The 21,229-nt window shown below is 33.1% G+C and overlaps 1 protein-coding gene across 1 annotated transcript; it reads right to left on the bottom strand.

The window, feature by feature from the left end:
* Positions 1-457: 457 nt before the first annotated feature.
* Positions 458-1,105, bottom strand: LOC113371349. The gene has a single exon (XM_026611978.1). The coding sequence runs from the start codon at positions 1,103-1,105 to the stop codon at positions 458-460; it is 648 nt and encodes a 215-aa protein (XP_026467763.1).
* Between the last annotated feature and the right edge of the window lie 20,124 nt (positions 1,106-21,229).

Below are 21,229 nucleotides of genomic sequence, written 5' to 3' on the forward strand. Positions count from 1 at the left end.
GGGATCATAGATCTGTGCAAAGGTGGACAGTACCGACCGTTTTGTGTCAAAACCCTTTCTAACCTCCGTCTCCCCTACCTTAATATGCGAAATTTTGAAGCAATCCTGAGAGGGGTTCCAAGCGAGACCGAGGGTTTTGATCGTGTCTACCTCAGAAAATAACGCCATGGCAGAACTTTGATTTTCTTTAGGTACTGACCCCAACACTTCTCTACAATGGCTAGACCATTTATGTAAGGAAAAGCCTCCTTTACCTAAAAGTTCAACAACATCCCTTTGCAATCTAACTAATTCGACAGCTGAATCTGCTCCAGTGATTATGTCATCTACATAGCAGTCCCCTTCTATAGCCAGCGCTGCCTGTGTGAATGTTGTCATATTATTTTGCGCAAGCATCTTCAAACAGCGCATAGCTAAATACGGGGCGCTAGCAGTGCCATAAGTCACGGTAATCAATTTAAAGAATTTTAAGGTGTCCTGGGGTGTTTCTCTCCATAGGATAATTTGATAATTTTGGTCTGCTTCCCTGACTCTTATTTGCCGATACATTTTTATAATAATAATAAGAATAATAACAAGAAAATAAATCTTGTTGCAGCTTCGGTCCTGTGTGCAGAATATTATTTAAGGAGATGCCTGAAGTTGACTTGGCCGATGCGTCAAACACTACCCTAATTTTGTCAAAGTTATTATCTTTGACCACTGGATGATGCGGCAAGAAATAGTGTTTATTCTTAGCAGCTTCCTCCAGTGTCAGCATCATCTCCTCAGCATGACCTAAGTCGATGTAAGCTTTAATAAAAATAGAGTAGGCTGTGAACAAGACACTATCCCTGGCAAACCGCCTCTCCAGGTTCAAAAATCTATATTTAGCAACAGCGAATGACGACCCCAGCTTATCTATATGGTTATTTAAAAATGGCAAAGCCACCTCAAACTGCCCATTCTCAATTCTAGCTACATTTGCAATGAAATGATCCTCACATGCTTTGTCTGACCCAGTCATTGTATAATTAAAGGATACCTCCTCTAACTGCCAGAACTTTGTCAGACTATCATGAAGATCTTCATTGGAAATGAAGCCAACATGTGCACTGCTCTGCATTTCTGATGTGTATACACCAGAAATCAGCCACCCGATCCGGCTCGAAGGACCAAATTATGGTAAATTAAAACGTTGGATGGATTGTTAATATTATATATTTTAATAGATCTTTACTCTTCGGCGGTGTATGATATAAGAGAGCGAATCTTACAATTTTGACGTAAAAGTTGCGACAGGTTATATCAAACGCGAACATTGCGATTGACTTACATGTTACCAACATACAAGACGCTGACGTTTCGTGCTAACAGTACGCACGAAGCGCGCGGTTTTTAAAGTTAAGAATGAACAATTTTGTCCACAATGATAAGCGGTTTTTTGTAATTTTTTCCATTTATTTCTACAATCTAACTATATTTCTATGAATCTAATAATTCTAGAAAATTTCCCAAACAAACTTCAGGAAGATTCATGAAAATCCGAATTATAGTTTAGAAGCATTAATAATTCGTACATAGTTACAGAAGAATTCTATATATAAGATATGATTGATAATTTATATATTACGTTTTAGGGACGTGAAAATAGGCTAGCTATCATTAAAAACGCTGGAAAAATGTTATAAAAGATGTACTGTCTGATATCTATTTTTGCATAAATAAATAAATAAATAAATAATATATATATATATATATATATATATATATATATATATATGATAAAATTGTTTCTTGTTACAAATTTGCAACGAAAAAATAAATATGAAATAAAAAAATTCCCAAACAAACTTCAGGAAGATTCATGAAAATCCGAATTATAGTTTAGGAGCATTAATAATTCATACATAGTTACAGAAGAATTCTATATATAAGATATGATTGATAATTTATATATTACGTTTTAGGGACGTGAAAATAGGCTAGCTATCATTAAAAACGCTGGAAAAATGTTATAAAAGATGTACTGTCTGATATCTATTTTCTGATATCTATTTTTGCATAAATAAATAAATAAATATATATATATATATATATATATATATATATATATATATATATATGATAAAATTGTTTCTTGTTACAAATTTGCAATGAAAAAATAAATATGAAATAAAAAATTGATAAAACGTCGAGTTATGAAAATTTTAAGAAAAATTGTAAAATTAAAATAATTAATATATTTTATTATAAAGAAGCTTTTTCCAAACGAACATGTTGTCAGTTTGGAATATGTATGACGTGTGACACGTGTGACTATAATAATTAATAAAATATATTAATTATTTTAATTTTACAATTTTTCTTAAAATTTTCATAACTCGACGTTTTATCAATTTTTTATTTTTCGCTTTCAATGTCCTATGCCATCGCTCCACGAGTCTATTAGCCCGAGGGTGGTAAGCTGTTGTACGTGTTTCCTTCGCTCCAACTGCCTGAGCCAAATACCTGAATAGAGCTGACTCAAATTGTGTGCCTTGGTCAGAAGTTATTGTTGTTGGAGTCCCAAATCTTGAAATCCAGCACGTAAATAACGCTTGTGTGACTGTGTCGGCTGTGATATATCTGAGTGGTATAGCTTCTGGCCATCTTGTAAACCTGTCTATAATTGTTAAACAATATGAGAAACCATTAGTATTTGGTGAGTGAATGATATCAATATGGATGTGAGAAAATCTTTCATCTGGTACAGGAATGTGCACGGGATTGAAACGGTTGTCTTTGTGGACTTTCGACTTTTGACAGAAGATGCATTGGCGAGTTCAAGTAGTAATATCCTTTCCAATTTCAGGCCATACATATCGTTTGCGGACTTCTCTGGATGTAGTCTTGATGCTTGCATAAGAAATACCATGTATTACATCAAATGCAGTTTTGCGGAGTTTCTTTGGAAGATAAGGTTTGACAAAATTAGATTCGATATTGCAATATATTGGAAAACCATCCAATGTCAATTTGTGGAGTTTCAATGATGTTTCTCCATCAAGTAATATCTTCAATTCTGGGTCCAAATTCTGCTCAATGCTTATCTCCTCAGTTGACAGTTTCGTTGGCATTTCTATTGTATTGTTTCTTGAGAAGGTATCTGCTATAACGTTTTCATCACCTTTCACATACACAATTTCAGTGGAGAACTGGGAAATGTATTCTAATTGTCGTTTCTGTCTATCTAAAGCCTTTTCAAGTTTTTGCAAAAATGCATATGCGATTGGCTTGTGATCAGTCTTGATTTTAAAATATCTTTCTTCCAGGAGATATTCAAAATGCTTTATTGCAGCAAATATGCCAAGTAGCTCTCAATCATATGTTGAATACTTCTGTTCTGTTGTTGTTAGTTTTCTGGAGTAAAAACCAATGGGTTGACAGGCACCATTTTCTTCCTGCTCCAGAGTAGCACCAATAGCTGTTGTAGAGGCATCCGTCACTAAGCAAATATTGGCTGATATTGATATCTGGATATCGAAGTAGTGCTGCATTTGCAAGTGCTTTTCTAATGTCATCAAAAGCCTTAAGAGATTCTGGGTTCCAGACAATTAAAGTTTTGTCCTTTTTCACTGAACTTCGTAGATAATTATTTAAGGGTGATTGTATTCTTCCTGTCTTTGGTACTGACTTCCTGTAGTAATTCACCACTCCTAGAAACCTACGTAGTTCCAGAACTGTGGTTGGTTGTGGAAAGTTTAAAATTTTGTCCACTCGGTGTGTTGATGGAGAATATCCGTTCGCACTAAGCTTGTAACCCAGAAAATCTACTTGGAACTTGCCTAGGACGCATTTGTCGGTGTTGATGACAAGTGAGTGTTCTTGAAGTCGCTCAAGCACAATTTCAAGGTGATGATGTTGCTCTTTCACACTCTCAGACATGACCAGGATGTCATCCACGTATATGAACGCAAAGTCAATATCTTGAAATATGTGATTTATGTATCGCTGGAAAGTCTGAGTAGCATTCTTCAATCCAAACGGCATACAAAGATACTCAAACAATACCCATGGGGTTATAATAGCTGTCTTCTGAATGTCCTCTTCATGCATCGGAACTTGATGATAAGCTTTGGCAAGGTCCAATGTAGAGAATAGTTTTTTCTTATGTAATGCTGAAAAAACATCATGAATTAATGGTGGAGGATACTTATCAGGTAATGTGCTTGCATTCAGTTTCCTGTAGTCAACGCAAAGTCTATATGTTCCATTCTTCTTTGGCACCATATGAATAGGGCTTGCCCACGGACTGCTTGATGGTCTTAACATGCCCCTGTTTAGGAAATTTTGAATTTCGGCTTTTGCTGCTATAGCTTTTTCACCGAAAATCTTCCTGAACCTGGCAGCAACTGGTAGACCTGTTGTAGAGATTCTGTGCGCAAAAGGAGACTGCTTAATAGTTAATTTGTGTGGTTCATTAGTGACAGATACATATTTTGTTAGTAGATCCTTGAACGGTTGCTGGGGATCTATTGTGGAGATATTGATATTACCAGCTTTCAAAACTCTTAACTTCCCATAGGGCAATTTATAGTAATCGCAAAAAAATCGAAAATATTTTGACATACCTTAGAAAAAATGGATGTATGTGTGTGTGAACATGTGTGTGTGCGGATAAAAATTTTTGTCGACGATTTCGGGAACACCGATCAACTGATTTGAATAATTCAAAAAAGGTTTGATTCGTATTGATACGGAGACGTGCTGATTAGTTTTCAAAGAAGGCAGGTCTAGCCGTTCCGAAGATACAGGGCAAAAAGTGTCAAAAATGGTAATTCAGTTTTTAAGAGAACGGAGCGTCCGATTTTAATAATTCCAAAAACATTTTACTTGTATTGACAAGATAAATAACTGATTAAATTTTTGGAAAGGCGGGGCCAGCTGTTATAGACTCTCAATAAAAATAAGTTAAAAAAATGTCATTTGGCGGTCAAAAATGTTTATTGGACATATGTACAGCAAATTATCAGATATTTTATAGAGATTTTAATAATGTGTACACATTTTGTGTATTTTTTTTTTTTGGGTTTCGTACCAAGATTTTTAATTTTGAACTTTATTTATATGGTTCAAATAAATGTCCTCGTCATTTTTGACGGTATGGAATAACCGATTTATAAAATTGAAAAATGGGTTCGTATTCGATCGCCAGGCGTTTTTGCTGAAGGCAATTTTGACGTTCTGGAGGTGTCAAAATGTTTATGCAGTTTTTGAGAGCACGAATCATTCGATTAGATTAATTCACAAAACGTTTTGCTTGAGTAGACAGTAGAGTGAAAAAATGCATTTACAGTAAATTTAATAATTTTGAAAATTTTAAAAAAATCAAAATTTTCAAAAAAAATCAAAGTTTCAAAAAATTCAAATTTTTGAAATTGTTTATAATTTTCAAAAAAAAAGATTTATTACAAAAATTATAGAATATTTCAGTAATTTCAAAAAAATCGAATATTTTCAAAAATTTACAAAAACTCATAATATTTAGAAAAGCCGTTTTTTTAAATTCCAAAAAATTTCAAACTTCTAAAACAATTTCAAAATTTTGAAAAAATTTCTAAATTATCAAAAAAATCTAATTTAAAAAAATGGACTTTTGTAAACGTGTAGCGTACGCTTGACAGCTGACAGTTGAGCGACGCCGATATAAATCGCACAACACACAACGACACAACTGACAGTTGAGTGACGCCGATATAAATCGCGCAACACACAACGACGCAACGGAGGGAACGCAAGTGAAGTTCGCAATTAACGGTTGCAAGTCTGAAGTTATCTAGAACGTCGAATTTAGCAACCCTTGCGCGAGGGGATATAATACGGACAAGATAATAATTCTCTCTCTGGTTTGCTTCCGCGTTTTTTGCCGAGTGAACTTAATGAATAAATGAATTGCTATGTCAAAGTTAAATATTATATTAGATTCTTTGTACAGTTTTGGGGTTATTTATAAACTTGTGTTATTATAGTGTTGTTACTGTTTCATTGTGAATAATATAACTTATATAGACTCACAAAGTCTATAATTAGTGACTCCGGACGCAGAAAACAAAAGCACGTGACTGCAACAAAGAAATTACTAAGGTAAATTATACCACTAATTTTTTCAAACATGTCTACTCGATCTACGCCCATCAATGAGGAAACAGCTTTTAACAGATCTCTGATCGATCTGGATCACGAGACGAATTTAAGTACGAGCAGTCCACATGTTTCTGAACACGATGTTTCGCGGAGCAATCCGTGGATCATTTCTACAATGTTGCAGCATTCAATAATCACCGTCTCACTCCATTCAATGGAGATTCGCCAGACCTTTGGTTCCTAGTCATAAAATCAGAGTTTCAATCTGCCAAGATCAGGAGCGACGATACTAAGTACACGGCAGTACTTAAAGCCCTGGATTTTGAGACACTCCGCCTCATCCAAGGTGTCCTCCGTAATCCCCCAAAAACGGAGAAATACGAACACATTAAGAAGACTATATTAAGCAGAGTGTCCAAATCCAGAAGTAAGCAGATTGACAAACTATCAAAGATCTTATCTCTAGGTGAGAAGAAGCCATCACAGCTCTTACGAGAGATGATGGATTTGGCGAAGCAAGAGGTCAGTGAAGACATCATAATCAAACTATGGTCAGAGCGCCAGCCACACCATATTCGGCCCCAGTTGATAGTTTCCCGTCATCTAGGCCCGGAAGCCCTATCGGAAGTAGCCGATATTTTGGTCGATCACTGTGGGCACACATCATATGTGATGTCCACAGCACACAAGCCTTCAGCGGAACAGAGACTGGACCGCCATGAAACCTTGCTTAGGTTATGCGTCCAGGAACTCAAGGAACTAAGGGCATTATTAAACACTGAAAGGCAGAAACATGATCAGCAAGAATTACAACACAATGGGTCAAGACCAAGAAGTGGCATTCGACACAGGTCCAGGACATCTTCTCGTGGAGCAGTTTGCTTCTATCACTACAGCTTTGGTGAAAAAGCCACAAAGTGTGCGGAGCCCTGCTTGCTTAAATCGTTAAACCGGACGGAAAACTGACTTCACCGTCATTAATAGGAGCATGTTATGATGATGAAATAAATTCTGTCTGCTCTGAGCTCCGCCTACATATAGTAAACAGAAAGTCTTCAATTCAATTCCTCATAGATTCCGGCTCCGTTTTATCCATATTACCAGCCCAGAAGTTCGCTAATGGCCATGCCAAGGATGAACTAGTTTTATTTGCAGCAAACTCTAGCAGAATATCTACGTATGGCAATAGAACTCTGGAGTTGGATCTATCGCTGCGCAGAAGCTTTACCTCGCAATTTGTTGTTGCGGATGTAGACACAGCCATTATAGGAACCGATTTCCTGAGCAACTACAATCTGTTGATAGACCTGAAGGGCAAAAGATTGATTGATTCGACCACAGGCCTTACCTCTGATGAAAAGGTACTCAAGGCACAGCAAGTGAACATCTCCACTGTCAACTCGGCGGAGCCTTTCAAGGATTTACTAGCACAATACATCGCAATAACAAAACCTCAGGTAACCACCAGTATGAAAACATGTCATTTTGCCCACAGGATAACCACAACAGGTCCACCAGTAGCTGCCAGGTTCAGGAAGATCTTCGGAGAAAAGTCTGCTGCATTAACTAATGCAATAGGTGCTAAAAAACTATGGACAACGGCATACCACTCACAGTCAAATGGTCTGATTGAACGCTGGCATAGAACTCTGAAAGCAGCTTTAAGGTGCTCTCCTAAGCCCTGGATCAAAGTATTACCTGTAGTCTTTACTATTACTAGGTTTACGTGCTTCATACAAGGAAGATCTAAAAGCATCTCCTGCTGAGATGGTATATGAAACCACGTTAAGACCACCAGGCGATGTTTTTACATCGCAAGAACTGCCATTCGATCCACAAGTATTTCTGGACTATCATAGGGAAATCATGCGTGCTTTGAAGCCTACAGCCACAGTTCATCATAATAAAGCCAAGATGTTTGTACTCAAGGTCGTGAATACATGCACTCACGTATTTGTCATATACGCAGACCACTTGAGCCTCTATATAGCAGACCATATAAAATCCCAGAAAGAATTTCAAACAGAGTGTACAAAATTTCTATGGACGGCATTGAAAAGAACATATCGGTTGACAGATTGAAACCGGCATATGCAATTAAAACAGATGATGAAATTGAACCAAGCATATCACAAGAATTTAAACCACATCACTAGGTGTCAACGATGGATCCTCCAAGAAAAGCTTACACCAAAAAAGTCTCCTTCAAATTATGACCAATTAAATTTATTTATTTTTACAGATACTTAATTTTTTTTGAAGGGGAGTGACATCTGTAGCGTACGCTTGACAGCTGACAGTTGAGCGACGCCGATATAAATCGCACAACACACAGCGACACAACTGACAGTTGAGCGACGCCGATATAAATCGCGCAACCATAGACCTTATATACTTACATTGTATAAGTATTGTATAAGATCTATGCGCGCAACATACAACGACGCAACGGAGGGAACGCAAGTGAACTTCGCAATTTACGGTTGCAAGTCTGAAGTTATCTAGAACGTCGAATCTTGCAACCCTTGCGCGAGGGTATATAATTCGGACAAGATAATAATTCTCTCTCTGGTTTGCTTCTGCGTTTTTTGCCTAGTGAACTTAATGAATAAATGAATTGCTATGTCAAAGTTAAATATTATATTAGATTCTTTGTACAGTTTTGGGGTTATTAATAAACTCGTGTTATTATAGTGTTGTTACTGTTTCATTGTGAATAATATAACTTATATAACCTCACGAAGTCTATAAACGTACACATAAGTTGTTCATAAAATACGCTCGACGCCCAATTTAAAAAGCACTTATAAGTTTGTAATAAATAATCTATTTGAAATTATTCAAAACAATTATTGATTATTTTCATTCCCCAAATGTTTAATTACGACGCTCGACGCCCAATTTAAAAAGCACTTATAAGTATGTAATAAATAATCTATTTGAAATTATTCATAACAAATATTGATTATATTCACTCCTCAAATGTTTAATTACGGTGCGGAAAGTCCTAGCAATTTGCCTTAAGGCACGATGCCATGCGCCTCACTAGTTACACTACACAAATGCTATCTATGTACGGCTGTTTTTGAGCCTACCTACACTGCTTCAAGCACGATAGCTCGCCGGATTGCCCACATTGTTTGGGCAAAATCGAATATGCTGAGCACGTATTCTTTGTGTTCCCGCCATTTTGTGCTCTACAGGACGATGCAGATGAGATATTGAGCGAAAGAATTTCTCCAGATACTGTTGTAGAAGTGAGAGAAGTGCTAATTGATCTGCAATCTATGAACAGAGAAAGAACGAATGGTACTTTGCTCATTCAAAAGATAAGTATAATTTAAGCGCAAGAATAACATTCTGGATCCTCCCCCCACAAAGTAACACCTAACGGCTGTAGGGACCAGAGGCAACGGCAGAGCAGAATTTCTAGTCGAAATTACACCCAGGCGGTATTGAGTCCGATATACCCAGTCAAAAGACCAGCCTGGAATGCATAAATACATTTCCTTCGCTCTACAAAAAAAACGTCCATGTTCCTCCAAAACAAAAAATCAACAATTCCTGGGCTAGATGTAATATTAAAAAAGCCGATATCTTTTTTAAGTGCTTTGAAAAAGTGTTTACTTCACATTCATCACCGTAAATCCACATGAGGATGAAAAAATACATTGTTTTTTAAACAAGGACTTACCACATGATATTAGCACGAAAAAAAAATTAGTATATCGAAAATCCAGCACAAAATTCGAAAAACAGCTTCTGGAAAACCTCCTGGCTTCAGATTACTAACTATTATCTATTACACGAGTATCAGCCTGAAGTTATTTCCGTGCTTTTGTAGAGATTGCGGCAGCATCTAGATGAACTACAAATTATTCCCAACCACCAATTCGGTATTCAGGCTCTAGACCAAATCCTAAGAAGATCGTGGACTTATTTCAGACAAATTTATATTGTCCTACTGTATTCCTGGACATAAGCCAAGCATTCGATAAGGTCTGGCATCTAAGCTTATTATTCAAACTTAATATAGTATTACCTCGATATTATGTTAGGCTCGATAATACTTGAAAACGGCAGAACCGATTTCGCCAGTTTTAGTCTTGAAATATTTGTGCTAATACAGAAATTGTGCAAAAAGTGAGAAATCATTTCAAAACCTTGTAGAAACTTTACATTTTTAAATATTTTTTTTGAAGTAAAACTTCTTTAGGCGCGACCTGCATGTAAATCCGTACAAATGCAATGGAAATGAGTAACGGCAAGGTCGAGTGCCAATGATTCGTCACTCGCTCTCGATTAGATTATTCCTATACGGGTCGATTCTGATTTGTCGTCGTACTTCTGCGAGGCTTCTTTGTGTGTGTATGCATGACTCATGAATAAAGAAGTATAAACTTGGCGTGACTTTATACGTGCGTACGTCACCAAAAGCGTGAAGCATATTGTTCATTTTTGGAGTTTCGTGTCATTACACTTTAGGGTTAAATATTAGGTGAGTTAATAAAAAATGTCTGGATCAGAAGAATATTTTATCCAGACCCCCGTAAATAATTATAGTGCAAATAATAAAGCAAATGAAAAATCTGTGCCGTATAAGAAACGTAAATTTATCGAAGCAATTTGTATTATCCGTGGTTACTATATATTTTTGAGATTACTAAGATGGAAATTATTCTTATATGCAAGACAGATACTACAACTGTTCAAAGAATGAAACTGTATCGCCAGCGAAAAACTAAAAAATACAAGCTATCAATTATTGCATGTTAATTTTAATTACATGAAGTTTTTCAAACACAATTACATGACAATTGAAATGGCGAAAACAATATTTACTTAGGCGCTGTTTAACATAATAATTCTCTGCATGTTTATAGATATTAAAAAATATTAAAGCAGTACAGCTTTATTCTAACATGCCGAAGATATATCTTTCTCAGAATGTTTAGAGGAAGTCTACATGTTTATCGTTTATGGTGGTTATTAAGTATAACAAAGTTGCATATTTTTATAAATAATGAAGAATAAATTGATATTCAGATTTATTACTCTAAACAAGAGATCAAGCACAATAATAGTTTGTGTAGCTGTGTATAATTTATATAGAGATATACTTTATAACGGGCATTTATGCAGTTTATTCATTGGTAGTATTAATAAAATTACTCAAGACCAGTGTGAACAAATATTATAGAATTTATTAGTCAGAAATTACTTCATTTCTCTAATGAAGGTTCAAGTCCTAGATGCTAATTCCAATGACAAACTGATTATGTCGTATGACTTTAATTGCATTATTGTTTTTAAATATTATAAATATTTTTAATGCTATTATAAATTTATAATTTATTATTACATAAATATTTATAATGGTTGACATCAAAAAATGTGTGCAGCACTGGTGTTACCATATTACTGATGAACATTATTCAAAATTGTTATATGTTATTATTTATAACTTAAATGTCATCTCGTACAGTAGCAAAAAAGTTTTACTTCAATCGCGTGTGAACCTTACGCGCTCTCTTTTTTATGGAAGCGTAATTTAAAATGAAACGACGATCGGCGGCTTAATATGTTCAACTAAATTTATTAGACTTTTAAATGAATATTATTTAATTATAGTAAGTAGTTTTATTTGTCAACGAAAGCATTAGGAAAGTTCGCAAGTGTTATTAGAAACTCAAAATTGAAATATTAATATGAAAATACAATTTTTGGCTTTATAGCACTCTTTATTTTCAAATCATATATTATTCAAATTCTGTGTCCTTAAAAAACACAAGTGTATAGTTTTAAACTTATAAATTTGTATTTATAAAACATTTTTGAGATTATACTATTATTTTATATAGTTTATTCAAAATAAGAGACTAAATTTCGAATTGATCGAATAAGACATTTTGTCGAATAATTTATTTCGAGTTAAAAAAGACAATTATTTTAATGAGAAGATTTGGTTGATAACACAAAGCATAACTTTGGAACACACACATGTACAAATAATCTGAACGTGTTTCCACACAGAATTGGCCCCACCGTGGTATTTGGAATGATTTGATGCTATTTTATAGGTATTTCAAAGGGGTTACTTTCACATGTTTTTAATGATTTCTCGGCCAAATGATGAGCTACGGATTTGAAATTTGGTATGTCGGATTTTGCCGAAAATACCTATAAAATGGCATCAAAATCATTTAAATACCAGGGTGGGGCCAATTCTGTATGGAAACTCGATCAGACCCTTTCAATATATAACTAGCTGTAAGTGGAATTCTGTCTTAAGGCAATTAAGGCATCGTGCCTTAACGCAAATTGCTAGAACTTCCCGTACCAAAAATTACTATTTTTTTAAAAACGATTAACATTTTTGAAAAAGTTTTACTTCAAAAAAATTAGATTTTTGAGAAACTATAAATTTGACAAAAAATTACTTTTTTTGAAAAAAAAAATTTTTTTTTTAAAACAAAATTTTTTTGAAAAGAAAAATGTTTTCTTCATTTTGACATATTTTGGAAATTCTGAACTTTTTTTCAAAGCAATCGCGCAAGTGCCGCGCCGCCGTCTAACGGATAAGCATTGGTACGGAACCCATAGAAATGTAAAAAAATGTTATACTTATTGTTAAAATATCTATAAAATATCTGATAATTTGATGTGCATATGTCTAATGATCACTCTTGACCGCCAAATGGCATTTTTTTTTTTACTTTAATTATCAGATCTCCGAAACCGCTGGACCTACCTCCATGAAAATTTGATCAATTCTTTACCTTGTCAATACAAGTAAAATGTTTTTTGAATTATTCAAATCGGACGCTCCGTTCTCTTAAAAACTGATTTACCGTTTTCGGCACTTTTTTCCCCGTATCTTCGGAACCGCTAAACCTGCCTTTGCCAAAAACTAGTCAGCACGTCTCCTTATCAATACGAATCGAATGTTTTTTGAATTATTCAAATCGGTTGATCCGTGTTCCCGAAATCGTCGACAAAAATTTGTATTAGCACACACACGCTCATATACGCACACACGCATGCATCCATTATTTCTAAGGTATAACAAAATGTTCAGAAACCTCTGAAACGTAAAACTACGGAAAGTTAAAAATGTTTTTCATAAATAATAAATAATGGGTGTACTGCCCTAGGGCAGGTCCGTGAGCTGAGTTAAAACTCCAACTCGATTTCATAGTGAAATGTTTTTCATAAATAACTTTTATTATAAACTCATATCAATTTAATTTAGATCAAATATATCAATATAAGTTATAATTTTTAAATAAATTATAAAATTTGTAATTCATAAGATAATTAATTATCTTCAAGGTTCTTAATTTACGCATATTAAATACACATAAAGCTGAAGTTAGGCAACCGCAGCTTGTAAGACAGAATAAAATTGAATTGTATTTCAGCGCTCATCATTTAAAAATGTTGATATATTACAAATAGCTTGGTCAATCTAAATCTAAAATCAGGGTGAAGGTTACAATAATTTATAATGGGCTGAAACTTGGTGAAATAGCAATTATAAAACAAATCTCAAAAGTCCTCATCGTCCCGGTGCGAGCTAAAAAATTGGCACAAGTTTAAAGGTAAAAAAATGAAGTATAAATTCATTTTTAATCATAATGGATTTTCGAGAAAAAGAGCAAAATTTTTACCAATATTTTTGGAAATATTCTACCTAAATATTTATCGGCAGAGTTAGAATACCTATTTAATTTATGTCTTATAAAAGTTTCAAATTTTAACTTTATACTTTTTATTTACAAATATTCAATTATTCACACATTTGCTACTGCTAATATTTAGTCATTTTTACCTCATTTTTTATACATGTTGAATTTTGAATCTAAGACAATACTAGTAATGCATATAATTGAAAAATTATATAACGTAAATTAAAGCGGACCTTTTTACACGCGGACATTTGAGTCTCACCCTGCGCTATTTTCATATTAATTTTTATATTTATATTTAATTTTTAATTTAATTTTAAATTTTCAAATATGTATATCTTCTATATATATAAATAAGTCGGGTTTTCCTTCCTGACGAAATAACTCCAGAACGCACGAACTGATGTCGACAATTTAGCATTTGTTGGAAAGGTCTCGGGCTCCGCAAAGTTTATAGCTAAGAAAATTAAAGGTGCATGGCATCGTGCCCTAATGCAAATTGCTGGAACTTCACGCACCGTAATTAAAAATTCGAGTAATAAAATTAATCAACAATGGTTTTAAATAATTTCAAATAGATTATCTTCTATATTCTATATATATAAAAATAAGTCGGGTTTTTCTTCCTGACGAAATAACTCCAAAACGCACGAACTGATATCGACAATTTAGCATTTGTTGGAAAGGTCTCGGGCTCCGCCAGGTTTATAGCCAAGAAAATTAGAGGTGCATGGCATCGTGCCCTGATGCAAATTTCTGGAACTTCACGCACCGTAATTAAAAATTTGAGTAATAAAAATAATCAACAATTGATTTAAATAATTTCAAATAGATTATCTTCTATATATTCTAATGCAAATTGCTGGAACTTCACGCACCGTAATTAACAAGTCGAGTAATAAAAATAATCAACAATTGTTTTAAATAATTTCAAATAGATTATCTTGTATATATATAAAAATAAGCCGGGTTTTCCTTCCTGACGAAATAACTCCAGAACGCACGAACTGATATCGATAATTTAGCATTTGTTCGAAAGGTCTCGGGCTCCGCAAAGTTTATAGCTGAGAAAATTACTGGTGCATGGCATCGTGCCCTAATGCAAATTGCTGGAACTTCACGCACCGTAATTAAAAATTCGAGTAATAAATATAATCAACAATTGTTTTAAATAATTTCAAATAGATTATCTTTTATCTTATATATATATATATATATATATATATATATATATATATATATATGATAAAAATTGTTTCTTGGGCATCCATCCAATAATTAAAAACACAGTTTTAATGCAAAATGTTTTAATTAAGAGAACATACGTTTCGGGTCCAGATTTGACCCATCTTCAGTGCTACAAATAAATATATCAGGGTTACAAATTAAAACAATATAAAAAATAATATAAAAGATACATAATTACAGACAAAAATAAGTAGAAACAATGTATATGAAAAGTATATATGAAAAACAACATAAAATAAACAAATGTAAAGAAACTCACAAATAAATTTTAAAAAAATATAACACAAAGAACAACACAAAAATGCAACGAAAAAATAAGTATGAAATAAAAAATTGAAAAAACATCAAGTTATGAAAATTTTTGAAAATTGTAAAAATTAAAATAAATAATATGTTTTATTGTAAAAAAGCTTATTCCAAAAACACATCTTGTTAGTTTGGAGACAGAGTTACGTGTGTGTAAACGAGAGTAAAATGTGGGCCTACGTGTTTGCAGCGGAAAATAGTTGAAACTGTATCGTCATTGGATGAGAGAACGGGATAGAGAGAATTTTAAGGGTTACAGTTATGAAGAATTTTCCAGCCATCATGCGCAAGGAACATAGAATTTTTTTTTAAATATGTAAGTCATCCATAATCAGACGGTTGAACAAAGCTGGATCAAAATGAAATATGTGGATCAAAATAAAAATATAGAAACATAATAAAACCAAGATAGAACAATGTAAAAAATTGTGAAATAGAGAATTATATTAAGAAAAAGTATAGATATTAACTGAAAACGATAAAAGTTAAAAAAACAAGTTATTATATAAACAATTATAATACAACATATATATGTATATATATACGCAACACAATAATTGTACAAATGCATACACATACACAAAACATAACTAACATAAAACAACCACATGCACACATGCAATTACAACATATATGTAAAATCCAAATATACACACAAATGCAACATATATGCCCATACATGTATATCCACAAACATAAACATGTATATATGTACATATACACATACACAAATATACGCATACATACATATATATATTACATAAAAGAATTGTTACGAAGTATTGCGCATATTGAAAAAATTGTTCGAAGCATCGCGGTAAATATTGCACAGAGAAGCCGAATCAAAACGTTTGTTAATAGTAGGTAATATTTGTATAAAAATACTCTCAGCAAACTTCCTGCGTTATGTGTTGGCTTCTCGATGAATAATTCTTGGATTGGTGAAATTAAAAGAATGTTTAAAGTTGGAGACATGTTCGGTGATCATGGTTTTATTTTGTTTCCTGTTAAGACTGTTAAGTTCGTGTTGGCGCATTCTTTTTGAGAGAAATTGTGAAGTTTCTCCAACATAACAACTTGAACAATCATTACAATCAATGACATATACAACGTTTGACGTGCGGGAAATAGGGGTAGGAGTTTTTAAATTAGTGTATAAGTCTGTGAGAGTGTGTCCAGTCGAACACACTAGTTTCAGACCAACGGATGAAAAAAGTTTTTTCCATGAGTGGAAAAGGCAATCGATGTACGGTAATGAGATGAAGGAATTGAGAGATAGTGAATTTTCAGGAACAGGGTTAAGGGTTTGTGAAGTGATGCTATTTTGTTGTGAATGGGAGGTAAATGAGGAAGATGTACGGAATTTATTACGAAGAAATGGTAATCTATTATTAATTACTGAGCGTAAAAGTTGTAGTGGATAGGAATTATTTTGAAGGGTAGAATATATCAAATTGATATTTTTTTCCCAATGTGATGGATGAGAAAGAAGGATGGCATGGTCTAGTAAGTTGATGATAGATGCAATCTTAGTCGATTTGGGGTGATAGGAATGGTAGTTTAAATAACGTCCAGACCAAGTGGATTTTTGATACCAACATGTAGTGATGAAGCCGTTATTTATAAAAAGGGTAATATCTAAAAAATTAATGGAGTTGTTGAGTTGGGTCTCTAAGGTAAAACAAAGGTGTGTGTCGAAATTATTAAAAGAGTTTAGGAAATTGGTTATGTTATAAGTAGGAATGCAAGTTAAAATGTCATCAACGTAACGTTTGTAAAAAAGAGGTACATAAGACAAGGTATTAAGTGTAGAGTTCTCTAGGAACTGCATACAAAGTTCAGCAAGTGGGGCACTCAAACTGGAACCCATTGGAGTGCCAAATTTTTGTTTAAAAAAACAGTCGTTGAACGAAAAATAAGTGGAAATAATGAATTTAATACATTTAAGGAACCAAGAAAAATTGAAATCTGTGTGTTTACTTATATCAACCCATTTATGGTCTAAGGCAGAAAGAATAAGGTCAGGTGAAATGTTAGTAAAGAGGGAAACCACATCTAAACTTATAAAGGAAAAATCAGATGGTACAATGAGGGAGTTAAGTTTGGGAATGAGCTCGAAAGAATTTTTTACAAAATGTGGAGAATCATGAGTGATATTGGATAAAATTGAACTAATGAATTTGGATAATTTGCAAAGAGGGGAATATAAGTCAGCAACTATTGGTCGAAGAGGAAAACCGTCTTTGTGGATTTTGGGAAGACAATAAAGTTTTGGGGAAATGGGATTGTAGGTTTTTAATTGTAGAGAGAGAAGTTTGGGAATTTGCTTGTTTTCTATAAGTGAATCAATGAATTTCAAAGTATTCCGATTTATAAGGTCGGTGGGGTCTGAATTTAAAGTTTGTATCAGCTAGGAGGGTCATGGATTTGGAAATATAGTCAACTTTGTTCATGATAACAGTGATGTTACCCTTGTCTGCCCTGGTAACAACAATTTCTGGGTGTTGTTTGATAAAGGATTTGCAAAAGTGGATGTCCTTGAGTAATTCTTTATGTTGATGAATGTTAGAAATGTCGAATTTGAAAAAAGCATTAAGTTGGTTGCAAAAAATAGATTTAATGCGGTTCTTTTCATTGATATCTTTTAAATTACGTAAACTATATTCTAAAGAGCTAAGTGTTTTGACAAAATTAAACGATTTTTTCTGTTGTGGAATGGAAAATTTAGGACCTAGTGCTAAAATGTTCAAAACATTGGGTGGGATTTCTAAATCGGAAATGTTTTTTACCCATTTATTGATGATATCAGGGTTTATATTTATTTTGGATTCGTTTGTCTTTTTCGAATAAAGGTTGTTGAATTTTTTTATAAAGGATTTTTTTGGCATATTAAAAGCATTATTGAATCTAGAGTTTTCAAAATCTAAAAAATTGTTAATGTCAATATGATTATTAAAAGTGGAAAATAAGGATTGGATGTTATAATTTAAAGATTTATTTATGTTATCAATAGAAGTAATGCAATGTTTGATTTCTAGATTCAGCAACATAAAAGAGAAGGAAAGCTTTTTATTTTTAAAATAATTGGAATTTAGATGATCAAAGTTTGTTAATTTAATGTTAATCAAAAGATTTTGGTAGAAGTTTTTCTTTGCGACAACGAAGTAAAAAAGTTCTTTTGTTGGTGACGATAGCCATACCTCCCACTTCACAACAAAATAGCATCACTTCACAAACCCTGTTCCTGAAAATTCACTATCTCTCAATTCCTTCATCTCATTACCGTACATCGATTGCCTTTTCCACTCATGGAAAAAACTTTTTTCATCCGTTGGTCTGAAACTAGTGTGTTCGACTGGACACACTCTCACAGACTTATACACTAATTTAAAAACTCCTACCCCTATTTCCCGCACGTCAAACGTTGTATATGTCATTGATTGTAATGATTGTTCAAGTTGTTATGTTGGAGAAACTTCACAATTTCTCTCAAAAAGAATGCGCCAACACGAACTTAACAGTCTTAACAGGAAACAAAATAAAACCATGATCACCGAACATGTCTCCAACTTTAAACATTATTTTAATTTCACCAATCCAAGAATTATTCATCGAGAAGCCAACACTTTACGCAGGAAGTTTGCTGAGAGTATTTTTATACAAATATTACCTACTATTAACAAACGTTTTGATTCGGCTTCTCTTTGCAATATTTACCGCGATGCTTCGAACAATTTTTTCAATATGCGCAATACTTCGTAACAATTCTTTTATGTAATATTTATATGTATGTATGCGTATATTTGTGTATGTGTATATGTACATATATACATGTTTATGTTTGTGGATATACATGTATGGGCATATATGTTGCATTTGTGTGTATATTTGGATTTTACATATATGTTGTAATTGCATGTGTGCATGTGGTTGTTTTATGTTAGTTATGTTTTGTGTATGTGTATGCATTTGTACAATTATTGTGTTGCGTATATATACATATATATGTTTCTATATTTTTATTTTGATCCACATATTTCATTTTGATCCAGCTTTGTTCAACCGTCTGATTATGGATGACTTACATATTTAAAAAAAATTTCTATGTTCCTTGCGCATGATCGCTGGAAAATTCTTCATAACTGTAACCCTTAAAATTCTCTCTATCCCGTTCTCTCATCCAATGACGATACAGTTTCCACTATTTTCCGCTGCAAACACGTAGGCCCACATTTTACTCTCGTTTACACACACGTAACTCTGTCTCCAAACTAACAAGATGTGTTTTTGGAATAAGCTTTTTTACAATAAAACATATTATTTATTTTAATTTTTACAATTTTCAAAAATTTTCATAACTTGATGTTTTTTCAATTTTTTATTTCATACTTATTTTTTCGTTGCATTTTTGTGTTGTTCTTTGTGTTATATTTTTTTAAAATTTATTTGTATGGTGAGTTTCTTTACATTTGTTTATTTTATGTTGTTTTTCATATATACTTTTCATATACATTGTTTCTACTTATTTTTGTCTGTAATTATGTATCTTTTATATTATTTTTTATATTGTTTTAATTTGTAACCCTGATATATTTATTTGTAACACTGAAAATGGGTCAAATCTGGACCCGAAACGTATGTTCTCTTAATTAAAACATTTTGCATTAAAACTGTTTTTTTAATTATTGGATGGATGCCCACGAAACAATTTTTATCATATTATTTCACCATCTGAAGAAAAACCTCTCGCTTTATATATATATATATATATATATATATATATATATATATAATTGTTTTAAATAATTTCAAATAGATTATCTTCTATATTCTATATATATAAAAATAAGTCGGGTTTTCCTTCCTGAAGAAATAACTCCAGAACGCACGAACTGATATCGACAATTTAGCATTTGTTGGAAAGGACTCGGGCTCCGCAAGGTTTATAGCTGAGAAAATTAGTGGTGCATGACATCGTGCCCTAATGCAAATTGCTGGAATTTCACGCACCGTAATTAAAAATTCGAGTAATAAAAATAATCAACAATTGTTTTAAATAATTTCAAATAGATTATCTTCTGTATTCTATATATAAAAAGAAGTCGGGTTTTCCTTCCTGAGGAAATAACTCCAGAACGCACGAAATGATATCGTCAATTTAGCATTTGTTGGAAAGGTCTCGGGCTCCGCAAGGCTTATAGCTGAGAAAATTAGTGGTGCATGGCATCGTGCCCTAATGCAAATTGCTGGAACTTCACGCACCGTAATTAAAAATTCGAGTAATAAAAATAATCAACAATTGTTTTAAATAATTTCAAATAGATTATCTTCTATATTCTATATATATAAAAATATGTCGGGTTTTTCTTCCTGATGAAATAACTCCAGAACGCACGAACTGATATCGACAATTTAGCATTTGTTGGAAAGGTCTCGGGCTCCGCAAGGTTTATAGCTAAGAAAATTAGTGGTGCATGGCATCGTGCCCTAATGCAAATTTCTGGAACTTCACGCACCGTAATTAAAAATTTGAGTAATAAAAATAATCAACAATTGATTTAAATAATTTCATATAGATTATTTTCTATATATATAAAAATAAGTCGGGTTTTCCTTCCTGACGAAATAACTCCAGAACGCACGAACTGATATCGACAATTTAGCATTTGTTCGAAAGGTCTCGGGCTCCGCAAGGTTTATAGCTAAGAAAATAAGTGGTGCATGGCATCGTGCCCTAATGCAAATTGCTGGAACTTCACGGACCGTAATTAAAAATTCGAGTAATAAAAATAATCAACAATTGTTTTAAATAATTTCAAATAGATTATCTTCTATATTCTATATATATATAAAAATAAGTCGGGTTTTCCTTCCTGAGGAAA

This window comes from Ctenocephalides felis, unplaced genomic scaffold, assembly GCF_003426905.1.
Source record: "Ctenocephalides felis isolate EL2017-DRISC unplaced genomic scaffold, ASM342690v1 CF-g0.4_SCAFFOLD_01492, whole genome shotgun sequence".
In the NCBI taxonomy this organism is placed as follows: Eukaryota; Metazoa; Arthropoda; class Insecta; order Siphonaptera; family Pulicidae; genus Ctenocephalides; species Ctenocephalides felis.